This window comes from Oreochromis niloticus, linkage group LG14 (genome assembly GCF_001858045.2).
Source record: "Oreochromis niloticus isolate F11D_XX linkage group LG14, O_niloticus_UMD_NMBU, whole genome shotgun sequence".
NCBI classification, from domain to species: domain Eukaryota; kingdom Metazoa; phylum Chordata; class Actinopteri; order Cichliformes; family Cichlidae; genus Oreochromis; species Oreochromis niloticus.
Genome location: NC_031979.2, coordinates 21,997,615 through 22,017,996, shown reverse-complemented (window position 1 = coordinate 22,017,996; position 20,382 = coordinate 21,997,615). Strand labels below are relative to the sequence as shown.

At 41.4% G+C, this 20,382-nt stretch overlaps 1 protein-coding gene across 1 annotated transcript in view; it reads left to right on the top strand.

The window, feature by feature from the left end:
• arhgap35a (Rho GTPase activating protein 35a) overlaps window positions 1-19,644 on the top strand; it is a 62,209-nt gene extending 42,565 nt beyond the window's left edge. Inside the window, exons 3-7 of the mRNA XM_005455763.4 lie at window positions 5,470-5,602; window positions 10,858-10,935; window positions 12,997-13,128; window positions 14,649-14,754; window positions 15,504-19,644. Coding sequence (XP_005455820.1) covers window positions 5,470-5,602; window positions 10,858-10,935; window positions 12,997-13,128; window positions 14,649-14,754; window positions 15,504-15,975 — 921 coding nt within the window. The 3' untranslated portion in view covers window positions 15,976-19,644. The remainder of the gene's footprint in view (window positions 1-5,469; window positions 5,603-10,857; window positions 10,936-12,996; window positions 13,129-14,648; window positions 14,755-15,503) is intronic.
• Window positions 19,645-20,382: the final 738 nt, after the last annotated feature.

Genomic DNA, 20,382 nt, shown 5'->3' with positions numbered 1-20,382 from the left:
CTAATGCTAAAGTAAGGTAAAATTATTTTTTTAAGCAAAAGAAGAAAACATTTGTGTCAATTAAACTGGTTATTTTTACATATTCAAAACATGTCAGGTTTACTTTTTTAATATATTTGCCTCACATATAATTATAATGTATACAAAATCTGTATGAAAATATATAGTTTATATCAATTCATCTATATACATATAGAAAAAAAACACATAAAATATCCATAATCTCCAATATGATTAGTTCTTGTTTGAGATTGAACAGCTGTTTGCTTTTGTGATTAAATGTGTTTCTAACTAAACTCAAGGAATTTCTAATGAGTTGAGAAAGATCTGTCTTCTCTGAAGCTTAGCCCACTGATAACATGACATACTGTAGGGGGGTTTGTATAAAAGGATGTCTGCAATATTTTTTCACTGACCGCTCTGTGGGATCCCTCTAAACTAGCCAGATCATCAGAGATAATGGAGGCAAACTCTGGTCAGTAAACCTCTATACCAGAAAGCAGAAACTCTTAATGAATAGGGACAGAGCCGTGGTATAGACTGTGCTATTTCATCTGTCTGTGTCCATCTCTATCTGGTATCTTCAGGTTTCCCATATATGAGAGCTAGAGGAATAATGTTAGACATTAATCTTTTGCAAGGTTATTAAAAGTCTTTCTATACTGGCACATAAAACAGATTAAAACAGATACTAAATCACTGCAAATTTTTAGTAAACTAGGTGCGAACATCCCTGCTAATAGCACTAACAAGCAAAAAAAACAGAATAAGAATATAAGGAAAGTAATCTTTGTTTCAAATTAAAACCTTCCTTTTTAGATTTATCTACAGTATGTGAAGTCTATATGTAACAGCAGAGTCACTATATGTAGTGTAAGGTGTAAGTTAGGGCCATGTTTTTTTTTTTTTTTTACTGTAGTAAAATTCATACTGCTTCTCACATTCCTGTCACTTTTTTTCTCTCCCCCCATTATATTCTTGTCTTTTGGACACGCATATCTCCTACTTTACTTGATTTCTGTCTCCCCATTTCTTTTCCTTCCTGTGCTTGTCTCTCACCCACATGCAGTGACCTTACAGTGTTAGGATTATCAGCTTGGTATGCTGTTCATTCACACACGTGGTGCGGTATAGAAGTGCCAACTGAACAGCAGTTACATCTGTGTATGTTGTGCTTCTGTGTCTGTGATAATTACCATGGCTGTCAGCAGAGAGGAACAGGAGGGGGATGATTAATGTTTTCACACACTCAGATGTGATGTCCAAGTACCTGAATAGAAGCTGTCCTCCCGGATAGTTCAACTGCTAAGACCGCATTCTCTAGCACTTGTTGCCATTTATCCCACTGCAAAAAAAAAATATGTGAGAACCATTAAAACACAAGGTAGCAGGATTTGTGAGCAGACTAGTTCAAGTAGTACACTCACTGGCCACTCTATTATGTACTTGCTAGTATTGAGTTAGATCCTTTTGCCTTCAGAACGGTCTTAATTCTTTGTGGAATGGATTCAACAGGGTGCTGGAAATGTTCCTCAGAGCTTTGGGGCTATATTAACATGACAGCATCACACAGTCGCTGCACAGTTGTCACCTGCACATCCATAATGTGAATCTCCTGTTCCACCAAATCCCAAAAGTGCTTTATTGGATCAAGATCAGGTGACTGTGTAGGCTGTTTGAGTACAGCGAGCTCACTGTTATGTTCAAGAAGTCAGTTTGAGATGCTGTGAGCTTTGTGGCATGCTGTTATTCTGCTGGAAGCAGCCATCAGAAGATGGGTACGCTGTGGTCACATGGTCAGCAACAGTACTCAGGTAAACTGTGGCCTTTAAACAATACCTTTAAAAAGCCCCAAAATGTGGCAAGAAAATGTCCTCCACAATGTTATACCATCACCAGAAACCTGAACCGATATACAAGGCAGGATGGATGCATGCTTTCATGTTCATCCCAAATTCTAAACGTTGCAGCTGACACCAGCCATGCCACATTCAGAGTCACTTAGATTTTCACTTAAAACTTCTGCAGATCATATTAACGATGTATGCATGCCTAAATGCATTAAATTTCCATGTGATTGGCTTGCATTAAAAAGCAGTTGAGCATGTACCCAACAAGGTGGCCAGTGACTGTATGTTAGCAAGTGCAAAAGTTGTAATAGCTGTGATTTTTACACAACCATATGCTTTGACCCTCTCTATGTAAAGGGGCAGAGCAAAAGTGGATCCATAAAGTGCATGATATGAACTTTGAATGCCACTATATTGGTGAACGGACAAAACTAACAGTCTCATTCTTTTTAAAGGGTTTAAAGGTAGTTTATGATTCATTGCCAGGAGCATATTGCACAGGGACCTGTAATGACTGCACACCCTTCGTTCTTATCATTCTAATTATATGGCATAAAAAATAATAAAATACAGATATTGACATTACACAAGTAATTCAATAATAACGATAAGTGGGGCACACGGTAATTTGTGAACTACATACAGTTTGTTGCACCAGTAATTTTACATTTGAAATGCATCTTGGGTAATGATTTTTATATTTTATATACTGACAGTAGAATTTGCCGATGTATACCTTTTATGAAGGGTCATTTGTTTAGAAATCGCACTAATGATTATACTGTGTAACCAGGCAAAAGCTTTAAAATAAATAAATGGATAAAAACACTGTGATTTAAATTTTCAGTCATACCACCCAGTAGTACATGACACATTTTAAACCCACACATTTCCAACGGAAAAAAAAAAGCCAACAGAAGGTAGGCCAGTGTCAGCATCATTAGTTATATCAGTGCCCATGATTTGTGCCCTACGGCATGTCTTGGGATCTGGATATCCACATTACAAGCCATTATGGCTTAATTGTGGTTGTAACAAAGTGATCAAGTTCCATCACCTATTTTCTAAGCAGCTGTCTGAAAGATAAGTGTCCATTTTCAGTCTGCTGCAGCCTGAAATCCCTTCAGGAAGACATTTTATTGAGTTATTTGGTCATTTCAGGGAGATGTATTGTGGCAGTGCCTCTCGATTGGCAAACAACCAGCCATTCCTATTGTTGGCTGGTCGGGGTTAACTCAGCCTGTTTTTCAGTTGTCTTTTACGTGACCGTTTGGTGTTATGCAGTGTAAACATTTTCTTGGAGGGAGCCTTAGGGCGCTGTCTACCAATCTGAGTCATGACGTCTAGGAACAAATAATGGAAGCTATACTCTTAGCCCATTTTAAAGCCCTCTTTACCTCAGGCGCTGACCAACTGTGTCTGTCCTGATCACCCTCCCTCAGCGAGAGGCCGGAAACGTTTCCTCTCTCTTTCGTCTGCACCTTTTTTTTTCCCCCTAACTTACTCAGCCAGAAAGAAAAGTGTTTGAAATTCCTCAGTCACCCAGTTTGTCTACTGACTTCATGCAGGAAATAAAAGGCAGGGAGACAGTCAAACAAAAGGCTCAGAAACAGCCATGGAAAGAAAATGGAGATGAGAGGAAAAAGAGTTATGATAAAACTTTTGAGCGGCTTTGCGTTTCAGTGTCCTACAGTGTGTGTAAATGCTCACTGTGGTGTCTGCGTGTTATTGTTGAGGATCTGTTGTGTTTTGATTTTGTGGTAGAGGTCTGTTTTGTCTCCTCAGCGCTGGCAACATATCCTGTCTCAGTCAGCAACTGAAAGGAGTGGCCAGAAGGCAAAACTGCAGGGGGAGAAGACAGTAAGAGAGGAGAGTGGATGCAGGAGGAGGGGGTGGGCGTATAGAGACAGTCTGCTAAACTGAGATAGGGCACAGATATACAACACGCTCAGTGTGATAGGACACAAATAAATTATGAGCTGCAACATGGAGCTCGAAACCAAACTGGCAGCGAGTTATAACAACAATAGTTCTCTGCTGTTCCTAAAATTCAATTAAAGCCTTACGTTAGTGTTTTGTGAACGCATGAATACAGGGTTCAAATCTACAGTGTGTGTATAAGTGTGCCACCCCGGTCCCATGGACGTCCCAGGGAGTGTCAGAGAGGCAGTGGAGGAGGTAGCTGGGGAGTGATAAGTGAAGGAATTCCACTTAGGAATCTGCTCATGTGGGGTTATGATGGACAGATAACTGGGAAGCTGCAACTGACTGGCTGAGAACCTGCAGGTATTTAACATGTATCTCTTAGTGCAAGTCCAGACCTTAACGGGATTCTTGAAGGAGGTGCAGACTCTTCTTGGAATACATTGTTATACTCTTATCGTTTGACATTTAGGGGGTTTTTTCACTTGAACTTTTTTTGTCAACCGAAGCGCTGACAATGTTCTTTTTTCTAAAGGCTGTCATAGAGGAGCGTCTTGAGGCCGATGCAAATACTTGGATGCGAAATATATTCTTATGTATTTGTTTGCTAACTAAGCATTGCCTGATATTTTAGCAGTTAATAAGATTTAAGAAGGAAAAATCACAGTGAGTGCACTAATGACTTTTGAAGAGTGAAACTCATTGGCCTATGTAAAATTGAAGCTCTTGAGACAATGTCATAAAATGAAACTACAGTTAAAGGTAAGACACATACAGACATAACTCTAGCCTACAGTTATGTGCTAATAATGGCCTTATAGATAGAAGGCTAATGAAAAATATCTTGCCATGGCGATGGGGAAAAACTCCAGGTGAGCCTTTGTTAATCTGCCCGGTCTTAATGAATCTATCACCACTTGTTCCCTCGAGTACCACTGAGAGTGAGTGTGAATATATGTGCAATCGAAAATGTTTGGCAGAGTGCAGCGAGGCCAGTATCTGGAGCAGAGGGCACGCCGTGCTTCTTCCCTCTAATGAGCACTCCTCTGCTCCTTTTCTTGTGTCTGTCAGGCCTGCACTGCACCAGCAGTCTGTGTGTCCAGCCAACCATGCATCTCTGGCTCGACACCCAGCCTGCCAGGCCAGAGCCTCAGGGGGCTGACAGACATACTAGAGATCCAGGGCTCAGAGGCCTTCAAAACATCCCTGCTGAACACCATTAAGGCACAGCACAATTACTGCTGACGCCTCAGCCATACGGAGTGGCAGGCAAAAATGTTGCAAGAGTGTATCACAACTCCCATAACAGTAGTAAGAAAGTATTTAAACAATGAATAGGGGAGTTTGATTATCTGTTAACAGCAGTGCGCGTGCAGTAGCAGAGAGAGAAACAGAAACAGAATGCCATACAAAAGAAGGAAGAGATCAAGTGATGAAATAAGTGATGCATATCTCTCAGGTAGATGCACAGAACAGGGCTTAAGGCAGCCATATAGGAGTGCTTGTAAGTTTAACCTTTTAAGGAATGTGCGGGATAGGTGCATACACGTCTCGTCTCTCACAGTTGCTAACATAACAACGATTAAATAAGGTCATGGCCATTTCAAGACCAGTGCCACCAGGAAATGTTGATGTTCTTCCTTTGATTGCTACCAACGTTCTGATTTATCTTTTTTTTTCCTTTTATTTTTCCTAGAAACCACGTTCCAAACCCAGGCATTCCATCTCAAAACCTGGCTACTTTGGTATGCCACTATCCACTGTGGTCACTCCTGAGAGACCAATCCCAGTCTTCATCGAGAAGTGCATCTATTTCATTGAAACAACGGGTAAGGATCTGTACGGACACTTAATGGCATCCAGTGCAATGCATCGCAGGTTCTTGTGTTTCAGTCGTTCAGCTAACAACTTTTATAAAATGACTGTGTGAGCCGTTGTGGCCCTGCATGTACTATAGCTGCTTCCATAAATCTGAATCGTTTCTTTTCTGGTGGATATTTTCCTTATCCGTCCTCTCTTCTCTGGTCGGTTTACATTTACATTCACGCATTTTCTTTGTCTATATTGTTCTTTGCTCAGGTTTATTTGATGATTGTGCCTAAGCCTGTAGGTACGCTATACAGGAGAACATCTACAACCCACTTTTTAATAAGGAAAAGAAAATGAATTGAATTTGAAATCATTCACATAAATATTAAAGGGTTCATGTGGCATGTTGCAAGTGGTTCATGTAAAAGCATCAAAGAAAACATGACCGTGGTTATAGTGACAGTATTTTGTTACCTTAGAGACAAAATCATTGATTTTAAGCAGCATAATTTTTTTTTAATATGGAGTATGTTAGAATATTAGTATGACTGAAATATTCTCATCTGCTCTGTGTTATGTGAATTTTGCAGTTGTGTTTCGCTGACAGGTCTTTAGTCTGTTGCCTGGCCTCTTGTCTCCTCTCTGCAAGCACAGACACATGCGCTCCGAGAGCTTCCTCTAACCTTGCTACCCTGTTGCCGTGCTCCTCAGCTGCCCCACTGCCTTAGGATTGCCAGCTTGCTTCTCACTCTGTTACCAGCTGTTACATTAAACCAGAAGCAAAGTCTTGCGTGGTCAGTGCGCGTGTGAAGACATCGCACGCCTCTCCCTCTTCTCGGCTGGATCCATAAAAAGGATTTTAGCTACTCAAGGCGTCAGTTAATAAAAAAAAAATGTGCACACATTAACTTCATAATGGGAGTTGCATTTGGCCAAGCTTACTGACATGCCAGTGCATTCCACTGTAATCTCTGTCCTGATTAAAGACTCAGTATTTGTGGATTACTGCGGCCTTACAAAACATCCGCCTTCCTCTGTGCAGGAGCGTAGAGGCAAAGCTCTCGATAACAAAGCGTCATGATAGGTTTCACCTCGCCCTGTTCAGATGTTAACTGGAAGTGGCTACAGCAGTTGCACCTGGTTAAAGTAGAAAAACTGGTTGTATATGCATTCAAGTACGCACAAGAGTGAATTCCAGGCTCCTCAGGAGGTATTTTCCACCTATTATCCTCACTCGCTTCTTTGTAGTATTTCTCCTAATGCGCTGTTTCCTTTCCCCTCGTCTCTTTCTGTGTCCTTGTTTCTCAACTTCTTTCTCCTGATCCGCTCCTCCTCCTCCCTCCATCTCTCCAAGTACCTACACTTGTCACATTTGATTTCCTTCATCTTCTTCCTAGCACACATTTCTTTTTCTTTCCCTGTCCTGTTGTCACCCTTGTCTAGTCATCATATTTTTTCCCTACTGTTCTCAAATCCTGTGTTTCCTCTTTCATTGCTTTCTGTCCTTCCCCCACACCTTTTGTTTGCATGCGGTTGGGTGTGTTTTAGTCACACCATTTAAAAGAAGTAGCTCCTCCTGTCAGAACAACATCGCAGGGTTAAGTTTCTTTTGTGTTTGGCTTGTTCGGGTTTTACCTATGAGTATAGGCATGTGTAAGCAGTATAACTTCACACATCTTATTAACCAACAGTGTGTATGTGTGTATATATATCTATATATCTAGATAGATAGATAGATAGATAGATAGATAGATAGATAGATATATATCGATAGAGATAGATAGATAGATATATATCGATAGATATAGATAGATAGATATATATCGATAGATATATATCGATAGATATATATCTATATATCGATAGATATATATCTATATATCGATAGATATATATCTATATCTATATATATAACAAATATGGGACAGAATTCTGTGACTGGAAGGGGAAATGAGCTACAATGTGCTATTTAGTTTTGATTGCAGCTGCTGTAAAGTCAGACTTTACTTATCCTCCTATCTGCATCCGTAATCTCTGGGTATAATCACACTCTCGGGAAATTACTTTACAGCGCTGACACTATGTTTGTCACTACAGTGTGAGCTGGTAATGAGTGACGTTGTCAAGCTGACCTTGGACCTGCTGCTTCAACCTACATCCTTCCCTATTCCTTTTACCTCGAACAAAAACACTTAGCCCGAACTTGAAGGAAGAGTTCAGCCCCAAATCAAATAAACATGTTTTTCCTCCAGTTTGTCCATCAAATTCGATTTGGTGTGAGTTACCCAGGTTTGGAGATACTGGATGCAGAGATGTATGCCTTCTCTTGAATATAATAGAAATTGCCTTAGCTCATCTTGCATTGCTTAAAAAGAAAAATACATCTGAGAAACTCTGTGAAAGTGTCTCTTTCCTAACGTCATGACCCAGTTACTTAAACTACTTTATACCAAACTATATTCACCAGCCAAATTACGCTTGCAGTTAGCTTTCAGCTCAGGTAGAGTGATGGTTGGATGGCATATTTCACCCTTCTCGTGCTATTATGTTCCAACATAAGCCAAATATCTCTACAGTCAATATCTCAAAAACTAGAACTTCAGTAAAAGAGATCATCAATATTTTGTTTTATAGTAAAGTCTCGCTTCAAACCCTGTCCCTGCTTTTTATGCAGCTGTGTAAATATGAAAGGTAATCCTCCAGTCCTTAATATATACATAAAAAGCCCCACAAATGTTCATAATCATATTTTTTTCTGGTTGTGAATAAAACACTTTTTTTGTCTCTTCTTGTAGTTTCGATCCTAAAGTCTTCTGTTGCTTCTTTTATTCGTGCTTCATTGCTCACTCTCTTTGTCCTTGAGAATAATAGGAGTGGATGTGGTATTTTGTGTTATTTTCATGCATTCTGAGCTTGTAGAAAAGCAGCTATATAAAATCAATCCACAGCGACTGCTGTTATCTCTTCTCAGCTCCGGCTTTCTCAGCGTGGTAGTCGCAGTGTGCTCTGCTCATGGGTACTGAGGTGATGAATGTGTCTTAGCGTGTGCAGGCATATCTGCCGGCCGTACAAGCCTCCATAGCGACGAAAAGGGCAGCACCCAGCGACCGCTCGTCTCCATGGTGAACTATGAAATCAGCCTCTGGGCTGCTGAACCCTGAGAGAGACTGGGATCTGGGCTGATGTGGGATCAGCTGGAGTGGTGTCAGATAGTAACACTCTGCAGAATCGCAGCCTCTAACGCGGCGGGAACATTTATCGCACTCTCGGTTTGTGTGATTGCAGGCCCACAGGCATTTTGGACCATTTGATTGCTCCTGGAAGCTAACAAGTCACCACAGATTAGTGTAGTTTAAGTTTTTATTCTGGTTTAAAATGTGTGTGCAGTGCTTAAAGGCATATGCACCAAAAGCTGACAATAATTCATTTGTCTGAATATGCACTGTTTTATGAATTGGAAAAGCCTTAAAAAGGTTATTACTATATAAGAAAATGTCTGAGGGGGCAGAAAAGAACTTGTTTGTCATAGGGAAATTTTTATTTTTGCCGACCCCCTGGAAGTGATTTTATCAGGAGGACAAGGAATTTTTATTTTTTCTACCTTCTAAAGCCACTAGCTTCTTCTCATTGTCCTCTAACCTCCCTCAGTAGTGTGTTTTGGAGTTTTCCATCCCTCTGGTTAGCCCTCCTTATCTTAATCCCTTTATTTTTTCTCATTCTCTCTTTCATCAGTCTTGACTATGCATCCTCACACTCCCCCAGTGGCCATCCCATCCTCGGGTGCTTTTTCTATTTTGCACCTATCTCTCTCTCTCCCTCACCACACCACTACTACACTGCTCCCTCTCCGTATCTGTCCTCCCATCCCTGTTTTCCTAGCGTCTGGCTCGAAAAGCTTTTGTGGATAATTGATTGGTAGGAGGGGAGGAGATCGATGTTGTATGCCTTGTATGCCTTGACTGAGAGCTCTCTCATTTCCTCCCTGCCTGTTCCTTTCAGGCCCCATTTTTTTTCTGCCACTCCCCATCTCCTTTACTCCCTCTGGATTGCTCTTTGTCTTCTTAGATTGCCACCAATGTGTCAGCGAAGAGAGGATTTTAAGGATGTAGATTTGGGGGGAAAAAACTATATTAATTAACCAAAATGAAGTGCACATTCATTATGCTGGCAAACCATGTGGCTTTCTGTCCCACTTTGGCTTGCTTGCAGTTTTTCTAATTTGTTCATTAGGTGTGTGTGTTTTGGACTACTAGCAAACTTTCTAATATGTAAGGAAAATGTTTGCCATAGTTGATATAAAAAATCAGTGCATTTGTCAAAAGTTAGACTAGGTTATATTAGAATAGATTATTGCTGTAAACAGATTATAAAATCCAACAGCCTGACATAATAAGCATTTAATTGGCTACCTCAATCATGTTGCATTAGTGCGCACCTGCTGTGAGCCATTAAAAGTCTGGAAAAACACAAATTTAAACAGAAGGCAAGAGGAGCAGTAAGGCTTGTAGGAAAAGTAGCACTCATTCCTGTTCTTTTGTCTTGTGTTCATGGTTTGAGATCTCATGTTTGAGGGATTCATATTTGCTACAATTCTTTATCGGTCTGTTCAGAATGTCAAATCATGACTTGGAATTTTAGCTGGATTTCATTGCTTTTCTTACAAAGTACATATTATTGTGGTTGAGGTTAAATAAGAGTGTTTTTGCCGCCCCTTTAGTAAACATATACATAATCTGACTTTTCGGTATTTAACCCTCTCGAGACAGGCGTTGCCGATTTGCAACAGTTAAAAACTAACAACCTGATTACCCCACATACATATTTTATGAGGGTTTTTTTTTTATATAATTTTCCCCAAATATCAGATTTTTCCTGTAACTAAAACTTAATTTGAGCCTGAGAGGGTTAAAGAAAAAGCTGCAAATTGACTTTAAGTTGGAGAGAAAAAGCACATGAAAAACAAATTACACTTTTTGTGTGGCACTAAGGTAGCCTGAATTTCTCACAATGGACCAATGGGCTATTAGCAGACCTGCAGGAGTGCTTTATGGGCTTAATAAATTGTGCTAATAGTGTGTTTAGATTGAAGGAGACATAGGCAATAAGCACAGCCTTCAGTAGCTGTACTTTTTCTCACTTCTGAGTGCATTTATGCACTCCACAATTCTATGTTATTTCAGCAGCTCCCATGTATAGTTGACACTTGTTGCAAATTAAACATATGAAAATAACTGTGAGCTAATACCAATTTTTTCTTTCTTTCTCTTTCCACCAGGCCTGAACACAGAGGGCATCTACAGGGTCTGCGGGAACAAGGCAGATATGGAGAGCATGCAGCGGCAATTTGAGCAAGGTGTGTTACTTTGTGCCTACTGTACTCACACGTACATGTGCACATATGCCTCAGATGCACACCTACGGGTGTGTGTATGTCTGCTTCTATCTGTTACAATCTTGTATCACCTTAATTAACCTTGGAGCATTAATTCTTCTGAGGGAATTGGCCTTCACTTCCTCTTAGATTACTGCCTCCTCCATCGTCTACCTGCTTCTCTGCGCGCTTGCAGCTTCACTTGGTACAAGAGCCCTCGATGTGTGTCTCCATGCGTGTGGCTGTCTGGTGTGGGCAGTTAATTGCCTGCAGATTGGTTTGGTTAATGAAGCTTGCAGCTGCCGAGATAGATGGCGCAGAAAGATGGCTCGTGTGTGTGTATGCATGCGTCCACGGCTGGTTGAGGTTAAATCCTACTCTGGTAATCAGAGTTGAAACCCAGTGTTGAATCATTCTGAGCCTCAGGCTGATGGGACAAGACAATTACAGGTGAAGCTACAGAGCAGGTGTCTCATAGCAGTGCTGAAGATGGCACTTCGTCACGTCAATGAAGATTCAGATAACTCATCACAGGTGAAGCAGCATCAGAAGCTCTGTGCTTGGAAACTCTAAAAGTGGGAGCTCAAATCAGACTTTCAAGAACTTGTTAAAGACTTGTCTGTCTTGCCTCTTTTTTCTGCACATACTACCTTTGTAAAGTAAAAAGTTATCAGAAAATGGCTTTTTTAATTAAGTCTAACACACACACACACTCTCTGGGAGAGTGGTGCTCTATTGGTTTTGCTCTCTGGGCTTTTTCTTTGCTCAAATTAACTTTACAATTGTCTGTCGTTGATTGTTCTATTTAACTACGTTTATTAACTAAAATGATTTGTGGTACATCAACAGAGATGCTGTTTGATATATATTTATATCAAGTAAACTATGAAGTGAGAAGTCTGTTTGGCCAGCCTTGTCTCTAAGATGTGTGCACACTGGAAGCATCTAGAAAAATTAGCATTATGAAGACCTAGCAAATTGAAGTACATCATCACATTAATGCAAAAATTATTTATATAAACTCCATTATTTCTACAAGTGCTGTTAATGGGAATATATCTCGGAAAGTCTGAAAGGATGGCTAAGGTTTACAAGATGATACTGAAACCTGCTATGATCTATGGTTTGGACAGGAGGTGGAACTGCAGGTGGCTGGTTTAACAGGCTAAGATTTTTACTGGGAGTGACCAGGAAGGACAAGATTAATAATGAGTACATCAGAGAATCAGCTCAGCAAGAATGATCTGGTTTGGACAAGTGCAGAGGAGGGATGGTGAATATATTGGACAAAGGATGTTAAAGATGGAGCTGCCAGGCAGGAAGAAAATAGGAAGACCACAGAGAAGTTTATGAATGTAGTGATATCGTGATATTAAGAGGCTTGGTGTGACAGAAGGAGATGCTAGTGATTGGGTGAGACGAAGATGGACCCCTAAAAGGAGCAGCCATAAAAAAACGAATAAGCCTCCACCACACAAAGTTTTAAAAAACTTAAGATTGCATGATGTCATATGCTGCTGTATTGAATTTATGTAGTTTTATTTTCAAAGGTGAGTACAGTGAGCAAAGAAAAAAAATAGTAGCACAGAATGAAAAGTTAATTGGTTCCATGGATGCAAAGAAGTATTGATCAAACGTACTGACTGATTGGCCAAAAAGATAACACTGATAATCACACAACAGTGTCATCAGTTCGGTGAATGAATTTTGCACTGGCTAGGCTATATCTTCAAAGACGGCACAAAGAGCCGAAAGACAGTTCAGCTATTTTTCATAATAGAGATTACTCTCTTTCCCTGCAGCAGAGGGGGACTAAATAATGAGGAAAACGATAAATATTTATGCATCCCTACGTGGTACCATTTTGTTCACTGTCCTCAAATGTATTAAACTGCCTTCTTTTTCTTGTGTGGTCCAGGGATAAAGCATTGATCTCATGATTTTCTTATATATTCTGTGCATGCACAGTTGTGATGCATATATTTGGCGTACATCTGTCTTGTATTTAAAATGTCGCATTTCCATTTCATTTTTTTTCCTCAGACCACAGCCTCGATCTGGTGGAGAAAGACTTCACCATCAACACAGTGGCAGGCGCCATGAAGGCCTTCTTCTCTGAGCTACCTGACCCTCTGGTGCCCTACAGCATGCAGACAGAGCTGGTGGATGCCTTCAGTAAGTCCTGGGGCTGTGGGGACGGCGAGGTTGAGGCATGTGGGGGGAATTCTGCACTAAAACCCGAGGATGGATTGGATTTTGCCTGAAATCCTTTCCCCTTCATTGTAACTTTTCTTTAACCTAACAAGCAATACTCCTGCAATCCAAATCCACCCATGGGGAGAATTGGATTTGCCACTTGGTAAAGGGCTGGAAACGGGAGGAGGAGAAATGGATGGAGGGGAGAATATTTAAGGCTTTGAGAAGGAGGATGCGGGGCTGATTGCGCAGCGTGATGAGGGATGCAGGAGCACTAGGGTCTGGATGAAGTCATGAGAAAATATGTTAGATAAACGAGAGTGCCCCTGCCCTCTCCACCGCCTCGCTTTTTCTCTTTGTGTCCTGTAATCTGTCAGAATGGAGATTTAAAGCATAGCTTAGTCTTGCATCACGCCAGAGAGATTTAACCCTGGGCCGTGAGGCTGCTGTCACTCACCGAGCTCTGCATCCCATGTCTTTGAGTGTGTGTGTGTTTGTTTTCTAACGCCCCCAGCGTGACCTTTCAGCCGTGACAGAGACCCGATAAAGCTCCTGCAGTCTGTGCCACAATAGAGGAAAAGAAGTGAGGGTGAAAGAAGAAGAAAAATTATGGTAGAGTTGGAGATGAGAAAGGCGTCATTTGAGGAAAATAGCAAATTGGGGTTAGCAGAGAGGTGGAGAAAAAGGAGACGGAGAGAAAAGCTGGTGGGTGGATTTTTGGTGGATATTGTCATGGTGACATTACTTTAAATAAGCTGTAAGGAACTTGAGTTAAGTTTTGATCGCTCGTGATGGATGTAGAGCGGGAGGAAACTGTGACTGTGTAAAGTCGTTCGGTCCCAAATCTGTTTTTGATCCGCACTGACCTCATTGTGGGAATACAAACTCAGATTGTGCGATTGTAAATCATGTTTGTGATGTGCAGGAGAACATCTGCTGTTTCTCGCTGCTGCTCTCTGCCTCACTCGCGCGCACACACACACACAAACTCCCGCACTCTCAATGGACTGTGTTAGCCGGTGACGTCAGTTTGTCTGACTCACTCCTCACTGCCATCAGGCTTAACACACCCTGAGTGTGTGTCAGTGCGCGAGTGTGTGTGTGTTGCTGTAAGCTGCAGGACACTGTAATGGGTGTATGCATGGTGTATTTCTCCTGCAGTGTGTGTGGTCCTTGTCCAATGTTGTTTTTTTTAATATTATTTTTATGAATCTAGTCTGGAGTCCGTTCAAATATTTTTGTTTTTTGTCAGGGAGAAAATTTTATATTAGGATGAAATCAATGTGTCCTGCACAGACTCTGCTTTTAGAGCTGAAACTACCTCCCCTATGCTCTTCAAGCTCTCTGCTATTCAATTGTGCTCTCCCCATCCCTTCCTAATCTTTCTTTACTCTCCACTCGCACTCCCCTGACATCTTCTCCTCAGATTCCTCTAATCTTGTCTTTCAGCCACTTTTCTCCCTCCTGCTAACCTCTCGTCTCTCTTTGCCACCATTCAGAGATCAACGACAGGGAGCAGCGCTTCCAGACGATGAAGGATGTTCTGCGCCGCTTCCCTAAGGAGAATTATGAGGTCTTCAAATATGTCATCAGCCACTTGAACAAGTGAGTGAACGGTGGGGGTCGGAGATGGCTGCTGGCGACTGTGCTGACTACACCACTGGTCAGACAGTCAAGTGACCCAAGGGTGATATCACTGTGATGAGCTTACTGATGAACAGAGGTTTTACTCAGTCTGACAAATGATCTTCGTTAATGCCGTGGTCACTTTATCTCTATTTTTAAATGGATGGTAGTGTATGTTACATTTTAATTAATGTAGAAAATTAATAATTCTGTTATCAGCATGTGTCAGGAAAACTGAAACCTGAATTCAAAAGTGGATATAAAATAGTGGCCATCGACCTGAGGGCCTAATCCCCTCGAAAGGTGACAGGATGATTAAAGAAAAGGGGCATATCAGTTATTAAAAAAATCCTGATCCTGGGCCAATTCAAGATGTAAGACATAGAATAAAACACTGATTTTGATTAGGTACATGTGCATATCCAATGTCACCTTGTTCCTGTTGACATTGGTGTGATGATGTTGATGCAACCTAGCTAAGTGAAGCAATGTCATTCCTTTACATAAACAAATAATAATGTGTGCAATCTGTTCACTGGACCTGTGTTGGTTTGTTTTTATGTATGATTTTATATTTGCAAAACAATGAGAGTTTTTTTTCTAGAAACTTTGAGTTTTATCAAAAATGACATATAGGCAAAAATGTTTCCTGCAGATATTTGTGGGGGAAAAGAAATAGCCTACCGGCAATGATCATATAATTTCACTTCTTTCGTTCTGTTTTCCAGGGTGAGCCAGAATAACAAGATGAACTTGATGACCAGTGAGAACTTGTCCATCTGTTTCTGGCCCACGCTCATGAGACCAGACTTCACCACCATGGATGCCCTGACTGCTACCCGCACCTACCAGACAATCATCGAGAGCTTCATCCAACAGTGTGCATACTTCTTCTACAATCAGCCTCTGGCTGACGGCCTCCCTGGCTCCCCCACATCTACGCTCTCCGGAGGAGGAACCTCTGCCTACTCCTGCATGGCTGGAGGCTACTCATCCTCACCAGCTCCGTCCCCAACTCCCTACGTCCTCCCTGCCACTCCACCTGTTATTCCTCACTATGGTCCTCCTGTCCACCATCATTCCCATCAGCATCAGTCCCCATCCCATTCCCCGCCTCCTACTCCCCAGTCGCCGCTGCCAACCCTGCTGCCGCCCTCCCTGCACCCCCATCACCCCCCGACAGAGCAACACACGCTGTGAATCAGGGATCAAGGGAAAGAGGAGGCTGAAAAAAGCAGAAAGATAACAAGATTCAGTTTAACGGTTTCAGAATGAGAGATTTTGAAGTTTTGGGAACGAACTGAAGGAGATGAATTGAAGTAGGAAGTTGGAGAGAGAGCGAGTGAGATGCAGTATGTACAGGGAGAAGAAGGGGGGCATTTATTTCAGCCTTCAGTGCTTTCAGAAAAACGGACACACAGAAGCCAGGAAGGAGAAACACTGAGGAGCCTTTGAACTGGCAGTATGATCTTTCTCCCTCCCTGCCACTTTATCCCTTTTTTGTCTCTCAGTCTCACTTCATCTAGATCTGCCCTCCTTGCCTTATAGCAAATCTACAGACAAACAGGCAAATGAAGAGTCAGATGTATCAGTAGTTGTTAAAGGGACTCAGGGAGGGACTAAGAAGTAAATTACAAGGGTGAATGTGTAGTCCTTTATGTTGGGATTGCTTCAGCATACACACAACCATGCACTCAGTGCAAACACCCAGTGGCCAGTGTGCCTCCAACAGCCATTCTCCTCAGTCCCTTAGCTTCTGATTGTGCTGGGAAATTTGGTGGCCTGCACACGTTTGGGTTTTTTTTTCTTTTTTTTTTTCTGCAAATCAATCCACTTGCTGTATGTAATTGGAGGCTGCATCTGGGACAAAGTGGATCAGAGAGCCTGAACACACACATTTGTTTCTTTCACCACTGTACAGACGACTTGAGCAAGAGACATGAGTTGCTGCTCACCCAACAGGATGTTCTCCTCGATCACAAATTCCTATTTGTCAACCCTTTACTCGGCCACATACACACACAGACGAAATCAGTTTTAGTTGAGGCAGTACGCCAAGCACATTACAAAAAAAAAAAAAAAAAAAAAATCTCACCCGACTGGATCTACTGGGCAGCAATTAGAGCAAAGGATTGTGGGCACTGTGCTGTCTATGCATTTTGGGGAAGGCTCCTCCCACTCTCCTGTTTGGTCTCTCTGTCACTTTGAACTTCATCCTCATGCTCTGTTCTTGTAAACACATAAGCAAACAGCTTAAAATGTGATTATTTTATTTTATTTGGTGAAAGCCTTCAGTCGACGTTCCCATTACCACTGTCCCCATTTGTTTTTATTATGTTGTTCATTTAAGAAAAATCCCAGCCGAACTGGCAACTAGTGTAATGTGTGGCTGGCTGGCTGGCTGCTTCTCTGAGCACACCTGTATCCCTGACATTTTGTTTTAAGTGAAATTCCCTGCATTAGACAGAGAGTGGAAATAATTCCAGGTTTGGATCCTTGCCTGTCATGTTTCTTCTTTCACGCTGTGGTGGATTCACGAGCGAGCTGGTGCTGCAGTTTTCATACCAAGGACCTTGTTCATAAAGCACTTTTCTGAGCACTTTTAAGGCACATTTTAAATCGGAGCTGCCATGACATGACAGCCACTGTTCACTTTATTGTCAGTCCACCCTACTGTCTCTTTCCGGGAGCACACCACTGACATCTAGAGGAAGAAATGGGTATTGCAGTTGCTTCCACTGCTGCATGGGCGTAGCATCCTTCCCGTACTGTGGTTTGTGTTGCTTCAGATTCTCTCTTAGGTGCAATTGTCAAGAATAATCTGTCAAGTAGGATTAACTTAAGTGTAAAATGATAAATTAAGCAACTGTGGCAGTTTTAAATCTGGTAAAAATCAGTTGAGATTACATAGATCCTGACAGTGGAACCGCAAAGCATGTGGCCACATTGCAGTTGGTTAAGCATGCAGTGAATGAAATTGCCTTTGTGTCTTTAGTTGTTAGTCCCCTGTGGGCACCGACTCAACATTCAGCCCTTTGTAAAGGAGTTCATTCCACTACCCAGAAGTTAATTTAGAGAAGGAATATGAAGACTTAGAGACTGAGGCACAATGTAGCATTACAGGCGAGAAATAAGAGCTGGAAGTAAGGCTCAAGCCTTGAGAGGTGGGAGGCTTTTTATCCTTGGAAATAATTGGTAACCGCTGCTCTAGGCCCCAGCGTGTTGTCCTCTCATGAGACAGTGTTTAGAGACATGTCTCTAAAACGAAGATTAAAACCTGCTCTTGGTGGACGCGAAATGTAATTTGCAAGAGTGCAACCACTACGCCAAACTCCCTCCATCGTGACCGTTATGCCGCCGCTTCCCCTCGTCATTCGCTGTCCAAGAGAGACAGTTGGGTCCGGGAGAGACGGCAGACAGAACAGACAGTCCATTCATCCGTCTGCATGACTCGAATGGAGCATCACAAAATTCCTCTGCTCACAGCCTGCTGTTACCGTAGAAACCAGCAAGATGGGGCTCGAGGAGAATTGCTGAGCCCCGATCGAAGCAGGTTTTGCAGTGCGTGTGCATTCTTGCACATGTGTGTCTGCGTGGGGAGTTTTTCGAGCTTGAGTAAGAATGTGAAGTTATGCGTGTTAATGTTAAGCAGATGCTCACTGAGGTCACCTGCTCTGTTTGACACTAAATTGCATCTTTGCGCGTTTCTCTCTCTGCCCAAAGAAATAAGAAAAAACCTTTCAGCCAATAACTGAACTCTTAAAGGAGCTTTTATCAGTCCACACTACCTATTTACTGCGTGTGTGTGTGTGAGTGTATGTACAGTTTGTGTGTAAGAGTGTGTGTTTGAGCAGGTCGGAGCTAACATGCTAGCAAGCGTTGCTTGGCAAATGGCCAGACACCAGTGTGATCCCACCAAACGTGAAGGAGAGGAATGCAGCTCCTCTCGCGGTCATTACCCCACTGTGTAACCCTGTTAGCTCGTCCAGATTACACACACTGATCCTCAGTGAAAGTGTGAGAGAGAATGGGGAGGGGGGAGCGAGAGGGAGGGAAGACAGACAGCAAACTGGTGAATGGGATCTTTATTTGGGAGACGGAGGGAAGGAGGGGTGACCACTGGTACTTGTGTGTGAACGCCGGCCAGTGGCGTTCCCTGTGTATATCAATGTGTTAATACTGAACTGACTGTGAGGCAGCCAAAGACTGTGGAGGAAAAAAAAAAAAAGGGTTGAGTGAGAGATGGGAAGCAAAAGTGACAGTTTAGGAGAACATTGGATAATTAAAAAAATTAAAATGTGACTTTGGTTGAGCGATAATTTGTGGCTGCATTGCTTTCCTTTTTCTTTGTTCTTTTTTTTCTCTTTTTTTTTCTTTTTTGCAACAATGGTGACAGATGTCTGTTAAGTTAAATTCAGAAACAAGCAAAACTATATTCAAATGGTTGTTTATTGGTATGTTAGGGGGTCTAACACTTTTCCCTTTAGTCAGTGGTGATAGAGAAAGTTTCTTTTTATGTTTTATTTTATTAATTAAAAAAAAAAAGAAGCATTTTTAACAATTTCTTGATGAACGATTGAGAGACCAGCCCAGTATAGTGCATGATTTCTTCCGCACCAAGGAAGTGGGCTCCACCACTCTCACTATTTAAGAGATAATAAAAAAAAATATTAAGAAATGATGGGGGATGGGGTGGGGTGGAAATGATACAAAAATAAATAAATGAAGTACTGTAAACTGAAATGATAACATCAAACAAAAAAAACTGTCATTATTTACTGAGTATGGTAATTTGTCTCAATGGGAATGGTGTATACAGCAAGGCCTTATGTGATCTGTATCATAGTTAATAAATCAAATCTTGTAAAACTCTCGTCTCTTGTGTCTCTTTATCGGTTTAGTTACGTCATGTGAGGCACTTTAGGAAACCCCAAGCTACCATAACAGCCCAGATATTTCAACTAGTGAATCCTCTCTTAATAAAGCTTTGTCGTAAGAAATAAAACAAATAAAAACTGTGTCATAGAAATTAATTCTATTAACTTCAGACTGTGGTAAATATTTACAATCATTAATAGTTCTCAGTGACCAAAAAGGTGTGTGATTGGTCAAATGCAGTTATGGGTGTACTTGTGTCCAGATGGTGTTTGGGTTATTTCTGTCAACATTTTAAAGCCTTAAAGTGGTAAAACTGACCATTAGTTTATTCACATAACAACATAGGGATAAATCATAAGAAATTCCGATCTAAAATAATGTCATTCAGTTTGAAACAGAGGTAATGCTGACGTTTCATCTATTTTTGTAGGCTGTTGGATAATTATGGTGGGGATCAACAAAAATGCTGCTTTATTTAAATGGGGTATTTGAACAAAGCTGTAGTTAAGGGAGGAAGGAAGGAAGCTGACGACTAAACCAGTGGATATTAAGTGAGCTGGTAGTTTACCTGTCTATGTCTGCAAGTGTTGTGATTTGGCAGTAATGTAGAGGACACTTGTACTTACAAAATGCCGTGAAGGAAAGCAGTACATTTTATATAGACACTGGCAAAACTTCAGAACACTTTGAATTGTAAAAAGCCTTTAAAAGAGTTTTTTTTTTTTTTTT